The sequence below is a fragment of the Dromiciops gliroides genome, chromosome 3, assembly GCF_019393635.1.
Source record: "Dromiciops gliroides isolate mDroGli1 chromosome 3, mDroGli1.pri, whole genome shotgun sequence".
NCBI classification, from domain to species: Eukaryota; Metazoa; Chordata; class Mammalia; order Microbiotheria; family Microbiotheriidae; genus Dromiciops; species Dromiciops gliroides.
This window is the reverse complement of record NC_057863.1, coordinates 614,780,198-614,799,821: the sequence shown is the minus strand read 5'-3', so window position 1 is coordinate 614,799,821 and position 19,624 is coordinate 614,780,198. Positions and strand designations below refer to the sequence as shown.

General features: G+C 46.7%; 1 protein-coding gene across 2 annotated transcripts in view; it reads right to left on the bottom strand.

Annotated features, from left to right (window-relative positions):
* CAPZB (capping actin protein of muscle Z-line subunit beta) overlaps positions 1 to 19,624 on the bottom strand; it is a 162,656-nt gene that overhangs the window by 78,314 nt on the left and 64,718 nt on the right. For both annotated transcript variants that reach the window (XM_043995416.1, XM_043995417.1), the window contains exon 2: positions 12,633 to 12,722. In XM_043995416.1, coding sequence (XP_043851351.1) covers positions 12,633 to 12,722 — 90 coding nt within the window. The remainder of the gene's footprint in view (positions 1 to 12,632; positions 12,723 to 19,624) is intronic.

Here is a 19,624-nt window from a genome sequence, read left to right as displayed (position 1 = left end):
CGCAAATTTAGTCCTCAAAATGAGCAGCACCAGGCCCCGAGTTATAAAATCTTACTTCAGACTCAGTGATATAGAACCTGCTAAAATCTGAACCAGGATGTGCTTTCTTCTACTTTCTGGGGGAAAAGAAAGATGAGCTAAGCAAATGGGCAGGGAAAATGTGGGCACCGAAATGCAGCCAGGCACTTGTGAATGAGCTTTTCTTCCCGCTGTTATTCGAATCTCTAAAGAACAGGAAGCAGGTCTGAGGAGGCCACACTCTCCTGCTTCCCTGCTGGTTTTTCTACTGTTGCCCAGGCCCAGATGGGCATCCACTCCTCCAGAAAGCCTTCCCTGATGCTCCCAGATCTCTGTCAGTCTTGTTTATTTATTTATTTAGGTGAGGCAATTGGGGTTAAGTTACTTGCCCAAGGTCACACAGCTAGTAAGTGTTAAGTGTCTGAGGCCGAATTTGAACTCAGGTCCTCCTGACTCCAGGGCCCGTGTTCTATCCACTGCGCCACCTAGCTGCCCCCTCTGTCAGTCTTGTGAAGGCCTCTTATGAATGATCAGGGAACATCACTGAGGCTGCAATAGGGTGTAGTGGAAAGAGGGGAGCTCTGGTGTTGGGAAGCCCAGAGCCAAAGCCCAGCAGAGACACAAGTGGCCCACTCTGTGTGTGAGCACAGGGAAATAAATCACTCAAGTCCTCAGTGTCGGCTTCTTTTCTGTACGGGAGAACTAGTCAGACTCACCCTACTCATCTTTCTGGGTCAGTGTAAAGAAAAGTGTTACATCCCCTTTACCCAAACTACATATGTATCTCTGCCAGAGCCAGCACGGAGTTCTGTGCTCAGCAGGTCTCTCACAACAACTACAAAAATTATTGAATTATTGAAAGAAAGCAGGTCCCTAAGCCCCACAACTGACCCAATAATTACATTCTGGTTGACATTATAGTGTGCGTGTGTCTATTTCTGTGTGCGCACACATGAGAGCCTACATCCATTTGTTCACTTATTTGTGTATTTCCTAGATGTATGATTTCTTTGGTGTAGGAAATGCCCTCTACTCATGCAGGTGTACCACTCCTCATCTGAGAGCATTCACTGGGCTCACAGAGAGGCTGAGGGCCTTGCCTGAGATCCCCCAGTCAGTGTGTGTCAGAGGCAAGCCTGTATTTAGACCTCCTTGTCCCTGAGGCCAGTTGGCCATCCACTAGGCCATGATGCCTCTTTCTCATTCTTTGCCTGACCCTGCCTCCTCCTTCCTCTTGCTCATCATTCCCTTCTCTCCATCTATAAATGACGTGTACATTTATATCTACTTGAATATAGACATGTATAAAACATCTAATATATATTCTTTAAACTAATAAAAACTGCATTTTTTTAAAACTTTTATGTTATGATCTTTACCACTTCAGACACTCCAAATCAGTACGGTTTTCTTGTTCTCCAAAAATGAAGGCTGAAGAGAAAACTCAAGTGATGATCATCACCATCCTCACATAAAGGAGATGCCCATCTGTCCTCCAGAGGTTCCCTGAGGAGTGCTAACACGTGCACCAGCTGTGTCCCACACTGAAATCTCCCTGTAGGGGCCAAACTTTGCCCTGGTCAATTTCTAATCCAGCTATGATCGCCATCCACCCTTCTCCAACATGTCCTGACACCTGCCAGGATTCCTACTGACGAGGGACACACAGACATCCTCCCCCCATTCGGGTCAATTAAAAAATATTTATCAGCAAGGAACTACATAGGGGTGTTTAATGAAGATGGTGAGCCTGGACAAAGGAAGCCTTGGGGAAGATGACAGCTAGCTTCAAGTGCCTGAAAAGTTGCTAAGTGGAAGGGTGATCAGGCTCTGCTTGGTATACCGAAGGGGAAAACGTCCTAAAAATCTGAGTTGTCCAAAAGTGGAATTCAGTTCCACAAGTGCTTGGGCTGCCACAGGAGCTCACTTGAAGTCTAGACCCCCATTTAGTGAGTATGGAATAGACATGCCTCTTTTTTGATCTGGGTTGGTGTAGGTGGCTGAGGGCATGACTTGTCCTCCAAGATCTCACTGGGACTCACACCCAGGCCTCTGGCTAGCTCCTTTCCCTCCCAGCATGCATCTTCTTGGTCATTTGTGAGGACCCCAAGCAGCCCGTTGTGTTTAAGGAGTCCAACGTCCTGCCAAGGCAGGATGAGAAGCATGAGATCAGATTAGCCTTATCCTAGTCCAGCTACAAATGTTATTAGTGGCCATAAAGGCAGCGAGCCACAGCCTTGACGCTGAGCTCCTGGTGGCAGAGAAGGCCAATCGGCTGCCTCAGTGCTGAGCAGACTGGAATCTCCCACCTTTTCATGGAGCAGATACTGTCCCTTGTGGTTGAGGATCAGAGGGGGAAGAAGGGTGGGCCCTGCTCAGCTTTCATTACTATCTCAAATATCTCAATCAAAGACCTCTGAAATCTCCTCCCTTCCAGGCTAAATGAGCTAAGCTCTGCAAGCCCTAACTGGCTCATAATGCACCACTGTGCAAAGTCAAGAGCTGTGACCGGCAGCACCTGTAAAAACACACTGAGGAAGGATGCTTGGGGGCAGGCGGGGCCCAACTTCCCAACCACCAGAAGCCAGGTGTCCTAATACACAGTTCCTGGCCTTCTGGGGAAAAGCAGCAAGAGATGATAATGAAGAGCCGCTGTTGGGTCAGACTCCTTTTATTTGTCCTGCTGGTGACCCAGAAGCACAGACCCCAGCGGCACACACATGCGGCTGTGACGCTTCTCAGTTGATAATCTGAGGGCCCCTCGCTCTGCTGGGATCGCTTCGAACCCCAGGTCCTGGAGTCTGTCCTTCCAGGGGGCAGTGCAGGGTAGGTTCCTGAACTGCCCCCCCCCAAGTCCCCAAGGCCAGGATGGTGGGCAGCAACTCTTCTCCTTTTCATGCTCCCCTAGGCTTTCATCCAGCTCTAACACTCATAAACCTGTGCAAACAACATTCTTTCCTGTTTCCAAAAACCTCGAGGTAGTAAGAAGCTCCATGTAGCAGGAGGATTCAAGTCAGCTGGGTGGCTTAAGAAGAGAAATGGTCCCCCTGAATCAGGAGCATTACAGAATGCAGAAACAGGGGTGAGAGCAAGACAACGTGCTGTGGTGGAGAACAGATAGGCCTGGAGTGAGAAGGAAAGCCCTGGTTCAGGTGCAGGCCCTGGCAGCTTTCTCATGTGTAAGACGGGGATGACGTTTGGCCCACCTACCTCACAGGGATGCCAGAAGGAGATCAGCACCCAAATGTGAGCAGCTGTTATTGATGAGGCTGTGCAGTGACTGAGGCCTCTAGCTGGGTCCTCAATTAATTTGGAGGGACCCCGACCAAAGGACACATCAGCACATCTGGAATCTGAACTTCAGGAGGACAACAGTCAAACCACAGCAGGACAGAGCCCCCAAGCCTTCCCAAGAGTCCGCTGTATGCTTCAAGGTCAAAAGGAAGCTTCCTTCACATGACTGGATGGATAGATAAGCATTTCCTAAACTAAGTACTATGTGCTAAGTACTATGTTAAGTGCTGGGGACTGAAACACAGGAGAGTAAGACCTTAAGGTACTTTCATCCTTATGGAAGAGTGGCCAGGGCCAGGGAAGGGTTCCTGGTCTGTGAAGTGGTGAATGGAACAAGGGGACCGTTGGCTAGTGACACCCCCTTCCAGAGGCGATGTTCCAGGCAAAGACAAGCACCCGTGGCTTCAGAATATACTGAGCTAAACAAATGAACTCTTCTGTGGAGTTGGGGTTTGGAGGGCAACGAGAGAAGAGACCACAGTGAGGAGGTGCATGCATGGCCTTCCCCTGCTCAAAAGCTCCAGTGGCTCCCCAGTCACGACCTCTGCCTCTTATTTCACACTATTCTCCCCATCCATGGATTTGGTTCCAGGTCAGAGGAGCTTCTCGCAGGCTGGTGCTGCCTCAGGGCACTTGCCTGGACTGGTCCCTATTCCTGTGATATACCTGCTCCTCATTTCTGCTCTTAGAATCCTTACCTTCTTTTAAGGATCCATTCAGGTGTTACCTCCTCCTCCTCCTTCCTTGATTCCTGGCCCCCATGCCAAATTAGTGCTTTTCACAAGTTCTCACTTCAGGCTTACCTTGTACTATACTTATCTGCATCTCCTGTGTGCTCTCCATGTCCCACCACCCACTTTGAAGCAGGAAGTGTTTTGGGTTTCTATCCCCAACATTCAGAAAAGTGATTTATAAATAAATGGCAGAAGCTTAATAAATGTTTACTGAATTGAACTGAAATATAGCTAATGTTCAGAGGACAAGAACAATGAGGTTTAGTGAGCGCAGAGCCCAAGATCAGGGGAAGAGGAACATAAATTTGAGAATCTAAAGAGACCATAAAGATGACCTAATTAAGACAGCTCATCTTGCAGATAAGGAAACTGAGACCCAGAGAGGCTGTTATCCTGGGCTATCACATAGGTAATCGGGAGCAGGAGAGAGGTGGCAGGACTCCAATTCTAACCTGGGCTTTTCTGACTCACAGGCCACATCCACACGGCCACTGTCAGACCCATACTACAGGCTGAAAAGCTCAAGTGATCATTTCCATAGTAACTTTAGCTCTGTTAGTCATCCCAACAGTTAATGGAAGGGAGATACTGGGAACTGTCACTAAAGTGAAAAGAAGTCTGGAATTCCCAGTTGGCACAGCAATGTAATTCATCCAAACAGCAGACTGCATTCTCACCAACTACAGCCCACACCAAAGTATTCCCTTCTGGTGGTGCCTGTGAGGGACGCAGGGCACAAAGGCTGTATACTGACAACACCTGAAGTGTGCAGATTAAGTCTTAGCTCTGCATAAATGATGCTTCTGGGCTCATATAGAAAAGAACCAAGAAAGCAAAGAAATGACCACGATGTAGAGACCAGGCAGAGAACTGCAGCAGACAAGCTGGGCAGGGGCGGGGAGGCCACACCCAAGTGGCTCCTGTGGGCCAGCACAGAGGCCAGGGCTGGCTCCAAGAATCCCAAAGGGGCAGAATAAAGGGAGGACAGGACCCCTTTCCTCAGAGAGCTTACCCCATGATGAATGTCTTTTTTCCCCCTTTAACTTAGAAAAATCATTTAGGTTTACCGGAACATCAGAGATATACAGGCTGGCAGAATTATTTTTTAAGGTATTGAACCATGTTCATACAATTCTAATATCTGATGGACTTACATTCAATCCAAACAAGCACACCCTTATGGTGTGCAAAGTGAAGACATTTTGGAGACACAAAGATGAAAGACAGCGGATCCTGTCCTTAAGGAATTTATGGTGGAACCGGGAGGTGGAAAGATAGGCTGTGTATCCAAAACACGAGATCCCCGCTGTGGACAGCACTTTCAGGCTGACACAGGGCCGGCCTCCCTACAGTTCTGTACCACAGAGGCGAACATATTCTGGTCCTTAGTGGTGAGAACTCCAAGCTTTGAGAAGTGATGGGTCTTACCTGCCTAAGGTCCCACACCAGGATTCCAGGAGGCTTGATCAAGGCTAAAACAAGGGAGGGAAGGGGAAAGGCTGGGAAATCACTCTACTGGGATTTCTCCACCCCGTCCTCTCTAAAGGGGATACAGGAGTCAATGTCTAATCAGATGAGAGATGGGGGGAGATCCATTCCCAACTCTTCAGGAAGGTCTGAGCAGTAAACAGAACAGATTTCCTATCCGAGACCAGGTCATCTCAATGGCAAGAGAGCCTAGAGTGTGGGGGGAAAGAGAGATGATTTGGGGCAAAAAGCATCCCTTCCAAACACCTGCCTTGGGAGGAAATCCAAGCCCTCGGCCGGAGCTGCCATGCAGCGTACAGTTTCTTCCCTTGGGAACACTGAGATGACTCCCTAAGTGGAGCCCCCACAAGAATGTCAGAGCTGCCTATTCTACATGGGAGCCACCAACTAAGGCCGCTCCCAGGAGGCAGCAGCCACATCGAATGTGAACTCGTCCCCAGCACCGGGCAGCACCGTGTTCTGCCTGCTTCATCAGTGTTCCTGGAAAGGACTACTGGATGACCACTGCAGAGCACACAACCATCTACTAAGCAGCAACTGAAGAAACATTTCAGAAGCACTCAATGGGGGCCCTATGCTGGGCCCAGCCAGCCAGACGGGGGAGGAATGGCACAGTCACTACACTGCCAGAGAGCAGAGGCCTTCAGAGAGGCTGGTGGTGGAGTCCATCTCCCTCCCTCCATTCATTTGCTATGAAGCAGTACTGGTCCAAATGGGTCTGGAGAGAACTGTTCTTTCCTCCTAAATAGGATGAATGAAAGTTATACCTTCCAGTCCTAAGTGCTGAGAGGGACAGGTTGGGAAGAGAAGGAGACTCCAAGATGTTCCATCTTTCCTCTTTTAAAAGAAACCAAGTCACTGGCTCTCAATTCAGCCTGAGCCCCCCACCCCCTCTGCTGTCTTCCTTAAGCTAAGGAAGGACTTACCTTTAAGCAAGGACATCTGCCTCCCAGCAGGGCAAAGCAGGTCTGGGAGTACAATTTCCCCTGGGGATTCAGGGTTGGGGGGAGGGCACATAAAATGCTCCACACAAGATGAAAATCCTCCCCACAGCTTTCCAGGGAATGGAGTTCATTGCAAGCCTGCTAGAGGCCTCTGGCTGCTGTGCATCTTCCCTTATAAAATGGCAACTCTCAAATGCAGGCTCTCCCATAGGATCTATCAGAGCTGTCGGCAGAGGTCTTGTGGGTCTGACTACACAAGTACCCATTATTCACAGCAATTCTCTCCCCTGGGCCGGAGCCAGTAAGGTGAAGGAAAGCTGACCTGGGGGTCAGAAGGTCTGGGCCTGAGTCCCAGCTTTATCACCCACTTACCAGCTGGGCACCACACCCAACCTCTTCCAAGTTTCCATGGAGTCGGGAAATGTGGTCTGTGAATCTCAGAATATCTGAGTTTGAAGGGTACCTCAGCAGCCACCTCACCCACCCAACTGATCCCTAGACAAGCTTGGCCAGTGAAACCCTCCTCCACGTGGCCATGCAGCCTCTGCCAGGAGCTCCCTGGGGAAGGGGAGGCCCCCAGCACAAAAGGTCACAAAGTTTGTCCGGACACTGAGCCCCAATGTGCCTTATTTCAGCTTCTCTATCCTTCCTAGTTTTCCCCTTTAGCACTTGAATCTTCCTTCTGCTATTTACTTGTCTCTACTCCTCACTTAACCTTGCTGGGTCAACAATCACATGGAAAATGAGGGATGCTGGAGGCCAACAGGGTCCATGAGACTATTCTTAAAATCTTTAATAACTGGATTTCTAGATGTGTTTCCTTTGCTAAGCTCACAGGCTGTAATTTGTGCATTTAAAAGCAGGATTCCAAGGAGGGCTCTGTGCCCGGGAGAAGGTTCAGGACACCTGCAGCTTTCCCGAAGGTTTCTTCCAAGCTCTGCCGCTCCGAGGATGAGCACAATGGTGCCAGCACCACCTGCACCACTGACCTCGCTGGGCATCTCTGTGTAAAGTTGGCTCTCAGATGGAGCCACCCAACGGGACGGGGGAGAAAAGGCAGAGAAATGGGTGCAAATAAGTCCAGAGAGTGCAATTTCCACATGTCGGCCCTATTCACTCAGATAACAAGGCCCCATCTGGATGTGGCAGCTGAAGAGACCACCCATGGAGTGAGTGAGCAAGCCCTGCCGGTCAGCCTTCTTGGGAGCAGACTTCACTGAGCTACAGGCTGTATAGAATCTCGCCAAAGTTCTTGTCTTGAAGAGGCCCCTTTGTTGTGCATTTATCATCAGGGTTGACAAAGAAACTGAGGCTCAAAGGCAGGCCAAGGCTCAAACTCAAATAGTTCAATTCCCAGTTCAGGGACCTTTCACCCTATACTGAGCTGCCTCCCATATAATAATGCCATTGGACCAATGGGACTATGGGAAGAACACAGTATCTGGAGTTCAAACACGGGCCTGGCCATTTCCAAACTGTGTGTGCCTGGACAAGTCACTGAACATCACTGGGCTTCAATTTCCTCGTCTGGGAAGTAACCAGATGGTCCCCAAGATTCTTACTCTTACAATCCCACTATGCGAATCCCCATCTTCTTCCCCTTTTTCTGATCTAAATGGGGATTAACCACACCAAGTGAGAAATGACTCCTTTGTGGTTGAGTGCTCTGCCAACAAAGGACAGAATGACCTTCTGTGAGCCTATCCTGCCTTGGGCATCTGGGAGCATGTTCTCGCACTCGGCTTGACCATACAAAGCTGTGCTTAGGCCTGCCCTTTCTATTTCTGGAGGGGACCTCCCGCTACTGAAGGAGAAACATGCTGAGACCATCACAGATCAAATTATCAGCTGCCTGGTCAAAGTGTCAGGACATTACCTCTACCTCAATCATATGCCACAAACTCTTCCTCAAAGGACCCTTTCCACAAAGGACAAAACAGGAGGCTCGAGCTGCTTTGATTCCTACTCCTAGCTTCAGGAAAAACCAGGATGCCTAAGGGACAGAACAGGCCTCAGGGCCAGTGGGAAAGCCATGGAAACTGCCAACTTGTAACACACAGGAAGGTTTTCTGAGCAGATAAGCATATTTCAGGCTATTTTTGGTTTGCTTTTAAAAAGCAAAGGACTGATGGCCTGGAGGAGCGCCAATTCGAAGATGTGAATGCCTTAGTTGAGGGCTCCAATATAACCTCTGCCAAGACTTGCCTCACCCTGCCAATAAGCATAGAGATGCCGGAGGAGGTCAAAGACATCTGAGAGCTGAAAGGGCTCCTCTGGCTTTTCCAACTTTGACCTTCTTCCACAAGTCTCTGCTCACGGGCCTCCTGGACTAAACAGCTACATTTTTATTTTTAAGACCACTTAAACACGGGCAGAGCCCACCCACAGTGCACCAGGGGGCATTGAAACACAAGGGACAGATGAATGCACAGATCACAAGTAACTGGCATTTACCTGGCCCTCGTGGGTTGCAAAGTACCTTACAAGTACAGAAGCCACACAACCTTGTGAGTCAGGGTCCTACAAATCTTACTAGTCTCCTCTGACAGCTGAGGAAACTGAGGCACAAAGGGAAAGTGACTTGGTCAAAGACGTCTAGGTTCAAGAAGGCTGCCACAACAGAAAGGAGCAGGCACATGTCTGGATAGGAAAGGAAATCTGGAGAGACAAGGTCTCTAATCTGGTCCCTGACTAACTTTCCAAAGTGTCCAAGTACAGCTAGGTGGCGCAGTAGATAAGGCATAGGCCCTATGTTCAGAAGGACCCGAGTTCAAACCTGGCCTCAGCCACTTGACACTTACTAGCTGTGTGTTCCTAGGCAAGTCATTTAACCCTCTGCCCCACCAAAAATAAAAATAAAAATAAAAAATTATTTTCCAAAGTGCCCAAGTCACTTCCTCCTTGAACCTCAGTTTCCTCCACTGTAAAATGGGGACAATAATGCCAACAGGATCTACTTCATGGGGCTCCATGGAGGATGAATGGAAATATATGTAAAAATGCTCTGTAAACCTTAAGACTATACAGAAGAACAAAGTAGACTGCCCCAGTCTGGCTGAGTACTTCTCTCCAATACTCATCTGCAGCGGGGCCAGATGAATTCCCCTACAGTTCCCTGGCAAAGAGATCTAAGGAATGACATTTCCTTTCTGGAGAATGTTGGCAAGTCCTTAAAATTCCTGTCAGTCTGAAAACTCCAGCATTTTGGGGCTGTTGTAAAAACAATGTCCTCTTCATCATTTGGGGCAGGTGTGCATGGGAGGAATGCATACAATTTGCACAAAATAGTTTACCTAATTCTGCAACATCGGATTAATCACTGGGTACATGCAACAAAGGCGGCTATTCTGGGGTTCCAATCTGGTCTTAGAATTCAGGGAAAAGTCATAAACTTTTAAAATTGGGGAATATTCAAGAGAAAGAAACTACTGATGGACTTAACTGCTCACAAATACAGTAAAACACCCAGCATAAAACAGATAGTGAGCTCATATAACCGGAGTTTAGTTATAATAACACTGATGACAAAGACTAAAAGAAAAAGAGTATTTCCTATACTGGTTATAGTGTCTGTCAATGGAGATTGAGCACAATTTGTTCAAGATCACAGGTCTGGGGCAGCTAGATGGCGCAGTGGACAGAGCACCGGCCCTGGAGTCAGGAGTACCTGAGTTCAAATCCGGCCTCGGACACTTAATACTTAACTAGCTGTGTGACCCTGGGCAAGTCACTTAACCCCAATTGCCTCACTAAAGATCACAGGTCTACTGAAGATGAGATCTGGGAGGGCCCTTAGGATAGAGAATGTCAGAACTGGGAGGAGTCACAGAACCCAGAATGTCAGTGCTGGGATGGCCCTTACAACACAGGAGGTCAGAGCTGGGAGAGACATGGAGAATGTAGAGTATCAGAGCTGGAAGGGCCTTAGAACACACCATGTCAGAGCCAGAAGGGCCCTCAGCAGAGAGAATGTCAGAGCTAAGGAGGAGACCTTAGAACAAGGAACAGGAGAGCTGGGAGAAACTTTAGAATGCAGATTGAGAGGAAAGGAAAAAGCTAATTCAGCTTCCTCGTTTTAGTAAATAAAGAGAGTGAGGCCCACAGAGGTGAGAGGCTCTGTCCAGGGTCACCAAGAGAGCCCAGGGTGGAGCTGGAACACAAGTCTGAGCCTACCGCATCCTCTGCCTCTCCATTTTTTTTTTTCATGTTCCCTCCTCTCTCCTATACAAAAACACCTTGTGTTTAATTGACAAGATCCTGGAATTCCTTCTAAATCGAGGTTTAAAATGTGCCCGGCACAGTCCAAGACTTCTCAAGTGTCTACAGAAATTTACAACCCATGTCAGTGGGGACCATCAGTTAACAAGAGTATTTGACTGCCAAGGGCGCCCTGTTCCTCAGCCATTTCGGACAAAGACGAGTCCACTATACTTCGTTCACCTTCACAGCATTCCCATGAAGTAGGTACCAGCTAAGACTCACTGGCCTCGATGCACAGCTGAGGCTGGGAGAGCCCAGACCCAACAGTGGCCAGTGGCAGAGATTTATGCTTTTGTTCCTCCATCTACTGGTGCTGGGCATTCTCTGGGGCTGTCCCTCATGCCTGCAGTCCTCTCTCTCATCTCCATCTTCTGGCTTCCTTTGGGGCCCAGCTAAAATCCCACCTTGTACATGAAGCCCTCAAGGCTGCTCCTGTCTACAGCATGTCCGGCACACTTGTTTGTATAATGCCCCCTCATGCCTTTCTTTTTAAGTCCCATGCTTACTTAGCACGGTGCCTAGCACATAGTAGGCACTCAACTAATAAAACAGCTCATATGTATTACTGATAGAAACAGACAACTACTGACTCTTATGAGGCAATGTGCAATGCAAGAACACGGACCCTGGTGCTTTCTGCTACCTGTATGATCTTGAAGAAATCCTCATTTTTCTGAGTTTCAGTTTCCTGACCCATAAAAATGGGGATGATGTCCTTGTGAGATGTACCTTGTAGCACTCCATTCCACCACACTGCCCTGCTTCAAAAAGTTGATAATGAAGGACACTTCTTTGTCCACAAATGTCTCCCGAGTATGCCCCCTCCTCTCTCCTCTGCCACTGCCCCTGCCCCTTCCTGGGTGCAGACCCTTATCCCCTCCTGCCCAGACCATTATTACGGCGGCTGCTGGGAGGGGCCGGCCTGCCCCACCCCCAAGTAGCCATCAGAGTGATAAAGAGCAGGCCTGGCCACATCACCCCACAACTGAACTCCAGTATAAATGCCTCTGTTTGTCATTCAAAGTCCTTACTGAGCTGGCTCCCCCCTTAGCCCCGAGCCCTGACACCCTCTGCCCTCCAGGGACCCTGGCTCCATCTCCAGACCAGCTGTCTCCCCGGCTGTGCCCCGTGCCTGGAACGCTCTCCCTCCTGGATTCTCTGGTCTCCTTCAAGGTCCAGCTGAGACCTCACCTTCTCCAAGAAGCCTTTCCCAGTCTCTCTCAATGCAAGTGCCTTCACCGTGTTGATGACCTCCAATTTATCCAGTATGTATCTTGTTTATACACAATTGTTCTCATGTTGTCTGGCCATTAGACTGTGAGCACCCTGAGGGCAGAGACCATCTTTTGCCTTTCTTTGCATCCACAGCACTTAGCACAATGCCTGGCACATAGTAGGTACTTAATAGATGTTAAATGACTGACTACCCTAATTTGTTGCCTTATTGTCTTTGGCTACATGCCTGCGATATTTCATCTGTGTGAGTAACAGGGGTGAGCTGTCTTCCCAGGACTGTAAGCTCTATGAGGGCAAGAGCTGTGTGAAATGCTGTTTGGGACACATCCGAGTGCAGTGCTGTGCAGTGCTGCCAGAGGCTGGGAGGCCCGGGAGGCTGGCTTCATGAGTGACTCTACAACCCTAGCCAGAACAGCTGCCTGCTAGCCTCCTCCACACTTCCCTGTCTTTACAGGCTCCAGCAGAGGCAGGCTCCTGTGCAAAACCTCTGAAGCTCCAGCTTGGCGTGGCCAGGTTTTCAGTCTCCTTTTTCGCCCGGACCCCAAACCCCGACCCCTGATCAGAGATATTTCTCCTGCCAACAGCAGGCTGGCTCCGGGAGGAAAAGGCCCATGGCCCTTGGCCGGCCAACCCCAAGGCTCTGAAGCCAGGCACTTACCAAGTCAATCAAGTCGCTGAGGTTCTTCTCAATTTGCTGAGGAGGCAGGCGCCTCATTAAGTCCAAGGCACAATCCAACTGCTGGTCACTCTGAGAAAGGAAAGACAAAAGCAAAATCGATATGAAAATAAACAATAATAGCAACAATGATAATAATAACACTTGACCCCAAAAGACCACAGGACCTCAGCAGTAGGATATACTCGAGGTGAGAGTTGGGATTTTTTTTTCTATTGTGAATTTAACATTCACTAACAAACATAAACATCTCGATATACAAAGAAAAAAGATGACCTATGAAAGTCTAAATTTCTGTTATGTTGTTTTTCAAAGTGAAAATTTAGTTTGAGATGACAGTAATAAAGTCACCCTGTTTGAGACACCTGTTTTCACACATGGCCAAAGTATTGGCTTGTTTTGCTTGACTATACAGTCACGTTTTTCTAGCATGGAAAACAAAACAGATGAAGAATGCAGCAGACCACCTAGACTATGACACGTACTTGGACAGGTAATTCACGCTGCTGGGAAGGGTGCTGCAAGTAGCCAAGCTGACACGCCCAGAACAGAATGATCAGAGGAACTGCATCTGAGAAACCATGTGGTTCTTTGGATGACACAAGATACTCATAAAAGTACATCACTACAAAAGCCCATCTGTTTAGCACCTACATCTTCATGGGAATGGAAGGGTTATACCGATGTGAACTATGGAACATCAGGACAAAAAGAGTTACATAACAGGTGGCCCCCAGGCTCACAGACAGATGCACAGTGGGCTTAGGGGTCGGCACACTCCCAAGGTAGGCTTGCATATACATGGCCTAAGAGGCAAAGCTGGTCTTCCAATCAGGGTGGCACTCAATCCAGAATGACTTCCATTATGCTACTCTATTCATTCTAAACCTTGTCACCTGAAGGTACTATTCTAACACCCAGCTCCCCACCTTGTGAGACCCCTCACAGGTACAGTACCGTCAGGATCTCATGGGATCACAAACCATGACTGCTAAAAGGGCCCTAAGAGAGCATCTCTCATACCACCTTCTTCTACTACCCCCATATTATAGAAGCAGCAACTGGGCTGGGCAGAGGTGAGTCAATTTGCCCAACGTCCTTCAAGTGACATATATGCACTGCCTGTCATCATCTCCAGAGCACTGGGTGGCACCCAGGGGCCACCATTTACCAGCCATATAGCCTTGGGCACAGCCTTGGGGTAACTGTTCACTCCAAGGTCAGTTTCCATGGGCTGCCTACCCCACAGCACTGTTAGGAGACTCAAAGACAAACCACGTGAAAACACTCTGTCAATAACTATATGAATGTAATGTATTCATTCAAGTAAATTATTAATTAAGTACCTGCTACAAGCAAAGCACTATACCAGGAAGTGAAGAGAAATGAGGCAGGCCTTGTCCTCAGAACTGACAATCCAGTAAGTTTCCATAAAAGTCCAGCTTATTATTGTTTCTATTTAAAAGACATCCCTCTCCCTTATGGTTGCTGGCCATTCATTTGCAGAACCTGGTGCAACATGTACACCATACTACAGAAAACCTTTCCAATCCAGTCATGTGCCCAATATAGTAGCGGGGACTATTTTACCCCCAGGGCCAGCTCACAGAAGCACCCCTGATAACCTAGGGCTAGCCTTGTTGAAGTCCGGTAACCAGGAATCCCCTAGTTGTGGCAACATGGATTAGTCAAGTGGATGGATTAATGACTCCTGATATTGGGAGGGCTGCAGCATAGCTCTCTACTCAAGTCAACATAACGCCTGCCAATCTCCGTGGGCTCCATATCACGAGAGCTCCCCAACCAAGCTCGGGCCCCTCTTATCCACAGAACATTAAAGCGAGCCAAAATACTTCAAACCAAATCGAATCAAAGTCTTTAAGCTATGGTCACTTAAGAAAAAATTTCCCCGAAATTGAATGAAAGTAAACTGAGAATGTGTTCTGAAAAATCTTGCAATATAAAGTTGGGTTTGAGATCTGTACATTATTGTCAACCTGGCTTAGCCCATCTGCCAAGACAGTTAACTGGGGTGTGGCTGCTGTGGCCACTAATGCTTCTTGGAGCCATGGGTGAGAACTGTGTGCCAGGTGAACACCAAAGATGGATGTGCAGCACATCAGAGGTGCCAGCCCTCCCTGCACATCCATACGCCCTGCCTAGCCAGTCCAGGTACCTTGGGTGGACAGTGTAGAAGCATAAGCAGAACCAGGAATTTCAGAGATGGGTATTACTGGATTTGGGAGACTTTAGGGTACCTGCAGCTCTCTGCTGCAAAAGTCTCCCCTGTAATTAATTAACTTCCTTTCATTTCATCTGTCAGTCTCCTGCTATTCCTTCCAGGGCTGGCTTTTCATTCTGGTAAATCCCCTGATTCAGTGGTCAGCAGACTGGAATACTACTTGCTCCCCACAGTCCCTTCTGATCTTCCCTCTGCTGTCATCTGCTCTGATGTTTCTTCTATTCAAATATATCAAATCAAGTCAACAAGCAATTGTCATGTGCTTACTTACAATAGACCAGATGTTGAGCAAAGTTCTAGAGATACAAGGAAAAGCAAAGGCTCTGCTGTCAAAGGGCTCCCATTGTAATGCAAGAGACAACATGTAAATAACCAGAAATATAGATATCCAGAAGATAATTTCAGAAGGAAGAGTCTAACAGCAGGACTGGATCACAAGGTTGTGGTATGGCTCAATCTCATGTAAAAAGCCCCACAAAAAGGTTAGCTATTTACCATCATCCAGAGAAAGATACTGCTGGAACAAACAATGGGTGGGTGACATAGTAAGAACGATGTGAAGAGAGCTCAAGGAAGGCCTTGGTTCATGAGAGGGCAGCCAGGGCTCCTGTGGGGGAGCTTGTGGAGGACATGTATGAGAGCATGGCTGAGCTGAAGGGAGGGGCAGATGGCCCAGTGTCCCCTTGCATGAGTTCATAGAGCCATGGGCATATGGGGCCATTAGAACATCCCCCCTTGGGGCAGCTAGGTGGCACAGTGGATAGAGCACTGGCCCTGGAGTCAGGAGTACCTGAGTTCAAATCTGACCTCAGACACTTAACACACACTTACTAGCTGTGTGGCCCTGGGCAAGTCACTTAATCCCAATTGCCTCACTAAAAAAAAAAACAAAAACCCCCCAAGCTCTCCAGACCTAGGAAGGACAAGCTCTTTTCTTTGCTTAGTTGGGCAGAGAGAAGGGTGGGATTTTCTCCAAAACACTAACATTAACTCCAACTACTCATAAAAGGGGTCCAGCCTGGCCTATATTAAGAGATAGAACTAATCTGTCATCTATCTCCACACAAACAATTAATGTGCTCAAGGGATTAAAAAGTTTGTTCCCTTCCAACAAAGTCAAACTTGACCCTATTTTTCTTCTGATTTAAAGGTTTGCAAGCCAAACCAATCCTTTCTTCATAGACAGGGGAAGGCAACCTTTTGCCTCTCCTGGCTTTGTCTCAAGCAAACCACATCCTGATGAATTCATGAATTCTTACTATAGACTTCCATTTGCAGACCAGCCACCATCACCCTTTGAAAAGTTCAATCTGTTTTCTGCCACGTGTTCAGGAACAAACTGTGCTCCAGGGCTATTTGCTAAAGAACTTGCAGGCAAACCCCAAACCAACAACCCACGCTGCTCATCTAGAGGTCGTATGGGGAAAACTGCACATTCTGGATTAATAATCATTGTTTTAAGTGTTTCTCCCACTGACTGATTGTGCTCCAGCTCTATCCCTGGAGAGAACAGCCATGATTATAACCATGCATGGAGAGAGATGTCTCAGCGAGTCCAAACCCAGACATTCCCTTTGGATGACTCGATCGGCCCAAGGGAAGACTCCAAACACCATCAAGTGGCCTGAAAGACAGTGGCAAAGGCACGATTCCTCTCTGCTACAACTTCATTCTGGCTCACTAGCATTGCATCCCCTAGGCTATGCTTACTTTGGTAGGGATTTTATCATTATTAAAAGGCCCCAGTACATTATGGTCTCTCTTAAAAATCTCAAGTGGGTTCCTTGGGAGCAAGATACTACAAGAGCTAAGAAAGCAGGGCTGACAAAGGACCAACCTCCACCTCGAGGTGATAATCAAGTTAATTAAGAGGCAAGGGGAGCAGGGGAAGGGATGTATGTACTTCCTTGCATATTCGGACGGATTAGTAAGCCTACATTTGTGTTGTTATTTGGGAAAGTGTTCTACATGCCCTTCCTAGTGTCCTCATACATTCTATACATCCTTGCCTTCTTAGCAACAGAGGAACCGGGAGTGTCAATAGATGGAAAAATCTTATACTCTGATGTTTTTTTAATTCCCAGTCCCTTCTAATGTTAACTAGAAGCCAAACAATCAGCATTTCTCTTGATAACCTCATGCCATGTGGTACAGAAGAGTGATGAGCCTGCTTTGACTTTTTTCCGTTTCCTCCTGAGCAAGCCTGGCTGTCCCATCTCATCCTTCTACCCCTGGGCTGGGCCTGACTCTACATCAGCTCCCCACCCCACCAATGCTCTGTGCTTTCAAAGTGGATAACCAAGCACTGTGTAGTCTATATAAATGCCTAATTTGGGGAAGGAACCACTGATAAGATAATGTTGTTATTTTCATGGTTAAAAATTTATAAAAAGCTATCAATTTAATGTTCAATAGATTTCTTATGTAAAGTTATATTAGTTCATAATAAATGGGTTTTGGGGCAGCTAGGTGATACAGTAGATAAAACACTGGCCCTAGATTCCAGAGGACCTGAGTTCAAATCCAACCTCAGACACTTGACACTTACTAGTTGTGTGACCCTGGGCAAGTCACTTAACCCTCATTGCCCTGCAAAAACCAAACAAACAAACAAACAAAAAACACATAATAAATGGAGTTTTTAAGAGGGAAAAGGTTTTCAGAGCATCTTCTAACAGAAAAGTGTCTGGCTTTCCTGGTAATTTAACAATGTAGTTATTTGAGGGTGGCAGAGGGGCTCTGAGGCCTTTTTTGGATTATTTTCAGGTTCATGGCCCTCTCCAAGAACAGTGGTGTCAAATGTGAATAGAAATGGATTATTGAGCCCATAATGACTGAGAAGATCACAAATTAACATTATCTGTGTTGTAGTACATTCTTATTCTTTCATTCATTCATTCATTCATTCATTCATTTATTTAATTTTGTTAAACATTTCCCAATTTATAGTCTAATCTGGTTCCTCCCTCCTCTCTCCCATTCAGGACTTTTGTCCCCAGGATTTCTGTTCTTAAGAGCTGAGTCTAACAGTCAGAGGAGTAGGGTACGGGGTGAACAACTGGGGTGGGGTGAATAAATGTAGGCTTACTACCATTTATTTCCATCCAACTGACACTTCGACCATATCCCTTACTCTACTTAATTCACAACTATGTATTCAGAGTCTTATGTTTGCTACGTGCTAAGGCTAGAAAGATGAAAAAAAGACCCTGCCCTCCAAGTGTTTACAGTATACATTACAAAACTCATTACCAACCCAATAAAATACACTCTGGATCTTCTCTACAATCTGGCTCCAATCTACCCTTTCCTGTCTCAGCTCACACTACTCACTCTCTGGAACGGCCAAACTCTCCCTTCTCAGTGCATTTTGCCTGGACCTGCTCTTTGGACCTTGTTAGTACGCTGATCTAAGAGTCAGGAAGGCCTGAATTCAAATACTGGCTCAGACACTTACTAGCTGTGTGACTCTGGGCAAGTCACTTAAGTTCTGTTTGTCTCAATTTCCCTCAACTATAAATGGGGATAACACTAGCACCTACTTCCCAGGGCTATCGTGAGGACCAAACAAGATAATATTTGGGTTTTTTTGGTTTTTTGTTTTTAATTAATAAAGTATTTTATTTTTTTCTGTTACATGTAAAGATAGTTCTCAACTTTTGTTTATACAAGCTTTACAATTTCAGATTTTTCTCCCTCCCTCCCCCCTCCCCTAGACAGCAGGTAATCTGATATAGGTTATATATATATATACATACATATACACATAATAACATTAATCCTATTTCTGCATTAGTCATGTTATAAGAGAAAAAATCAGAGCAATGATGAAAAACCTCAAAATAGAAAGAAACAACAGCACCAAAACCAAAAGAAATAGTATGGTTCATTCAGCATCTATACTCCAGTTTTTGTTGTTTTTCTTGGATTTGGAGATCCTCTTCTATCATGAGTTCCCTGGAACTCTTCTGTACCATTGCATTGGTGAGAAGAATATAGTCCATCACAGTAGATCAACACTCAATGTTGATGATACTGTGTACAATGTTCTTCTGGTTCTGCTCATCTCACTTACCATCAGTTCATGCAAGACCCTCCAGGTTTCTCTGAACTCCTCCTATTCATTGTTTCTTACAGCACAATAGTATTCCATTGTATTCATATACCACAACTTGTCCAGCTATTCCCCAATTGATGGGCACCTCCTCAACTTCCAATTCCTTGCCACCACGTAAAGAGCAGCTATAAATATTTTTGTACATGTGGGTCCCTCTCCCCTTTCCATGATCTCTTTGGGAAAAAAAACCCAAAAGTGGTATTGCTGGGTCAAAGGGTATGCACAGCTTTATCACCCTTTGGGCATAATTCCAAATAGCTCTCCAGAATGGTTGGATCAGCTCACAGCTCCACCAACAATGCATTAAGTGTTCCAATTTTCCCACAGCTTCTCCAACATTTATTATTTTCCTTTTTTGTCATTTTAGCCAATCTGATAGGTGTCAGGTGGTACCTCAGAGTTGTTTTAATTTGCATCTCTCTAATCATTAGAGATTTAGAGCATTTTTTCATATGGGAATAGATAGCTTTGGTTTCTTCATCAGAAAACTGCCTGTTCATATCCTTTGACCATTTCTCAACTGGGGAATGACTTGGATTCTTATAAATTTGATTTAGTTCCCTATATATTTTAGAGATGAGGCCTTTATCAGAAGCACTGGTCATAAAAATTGTT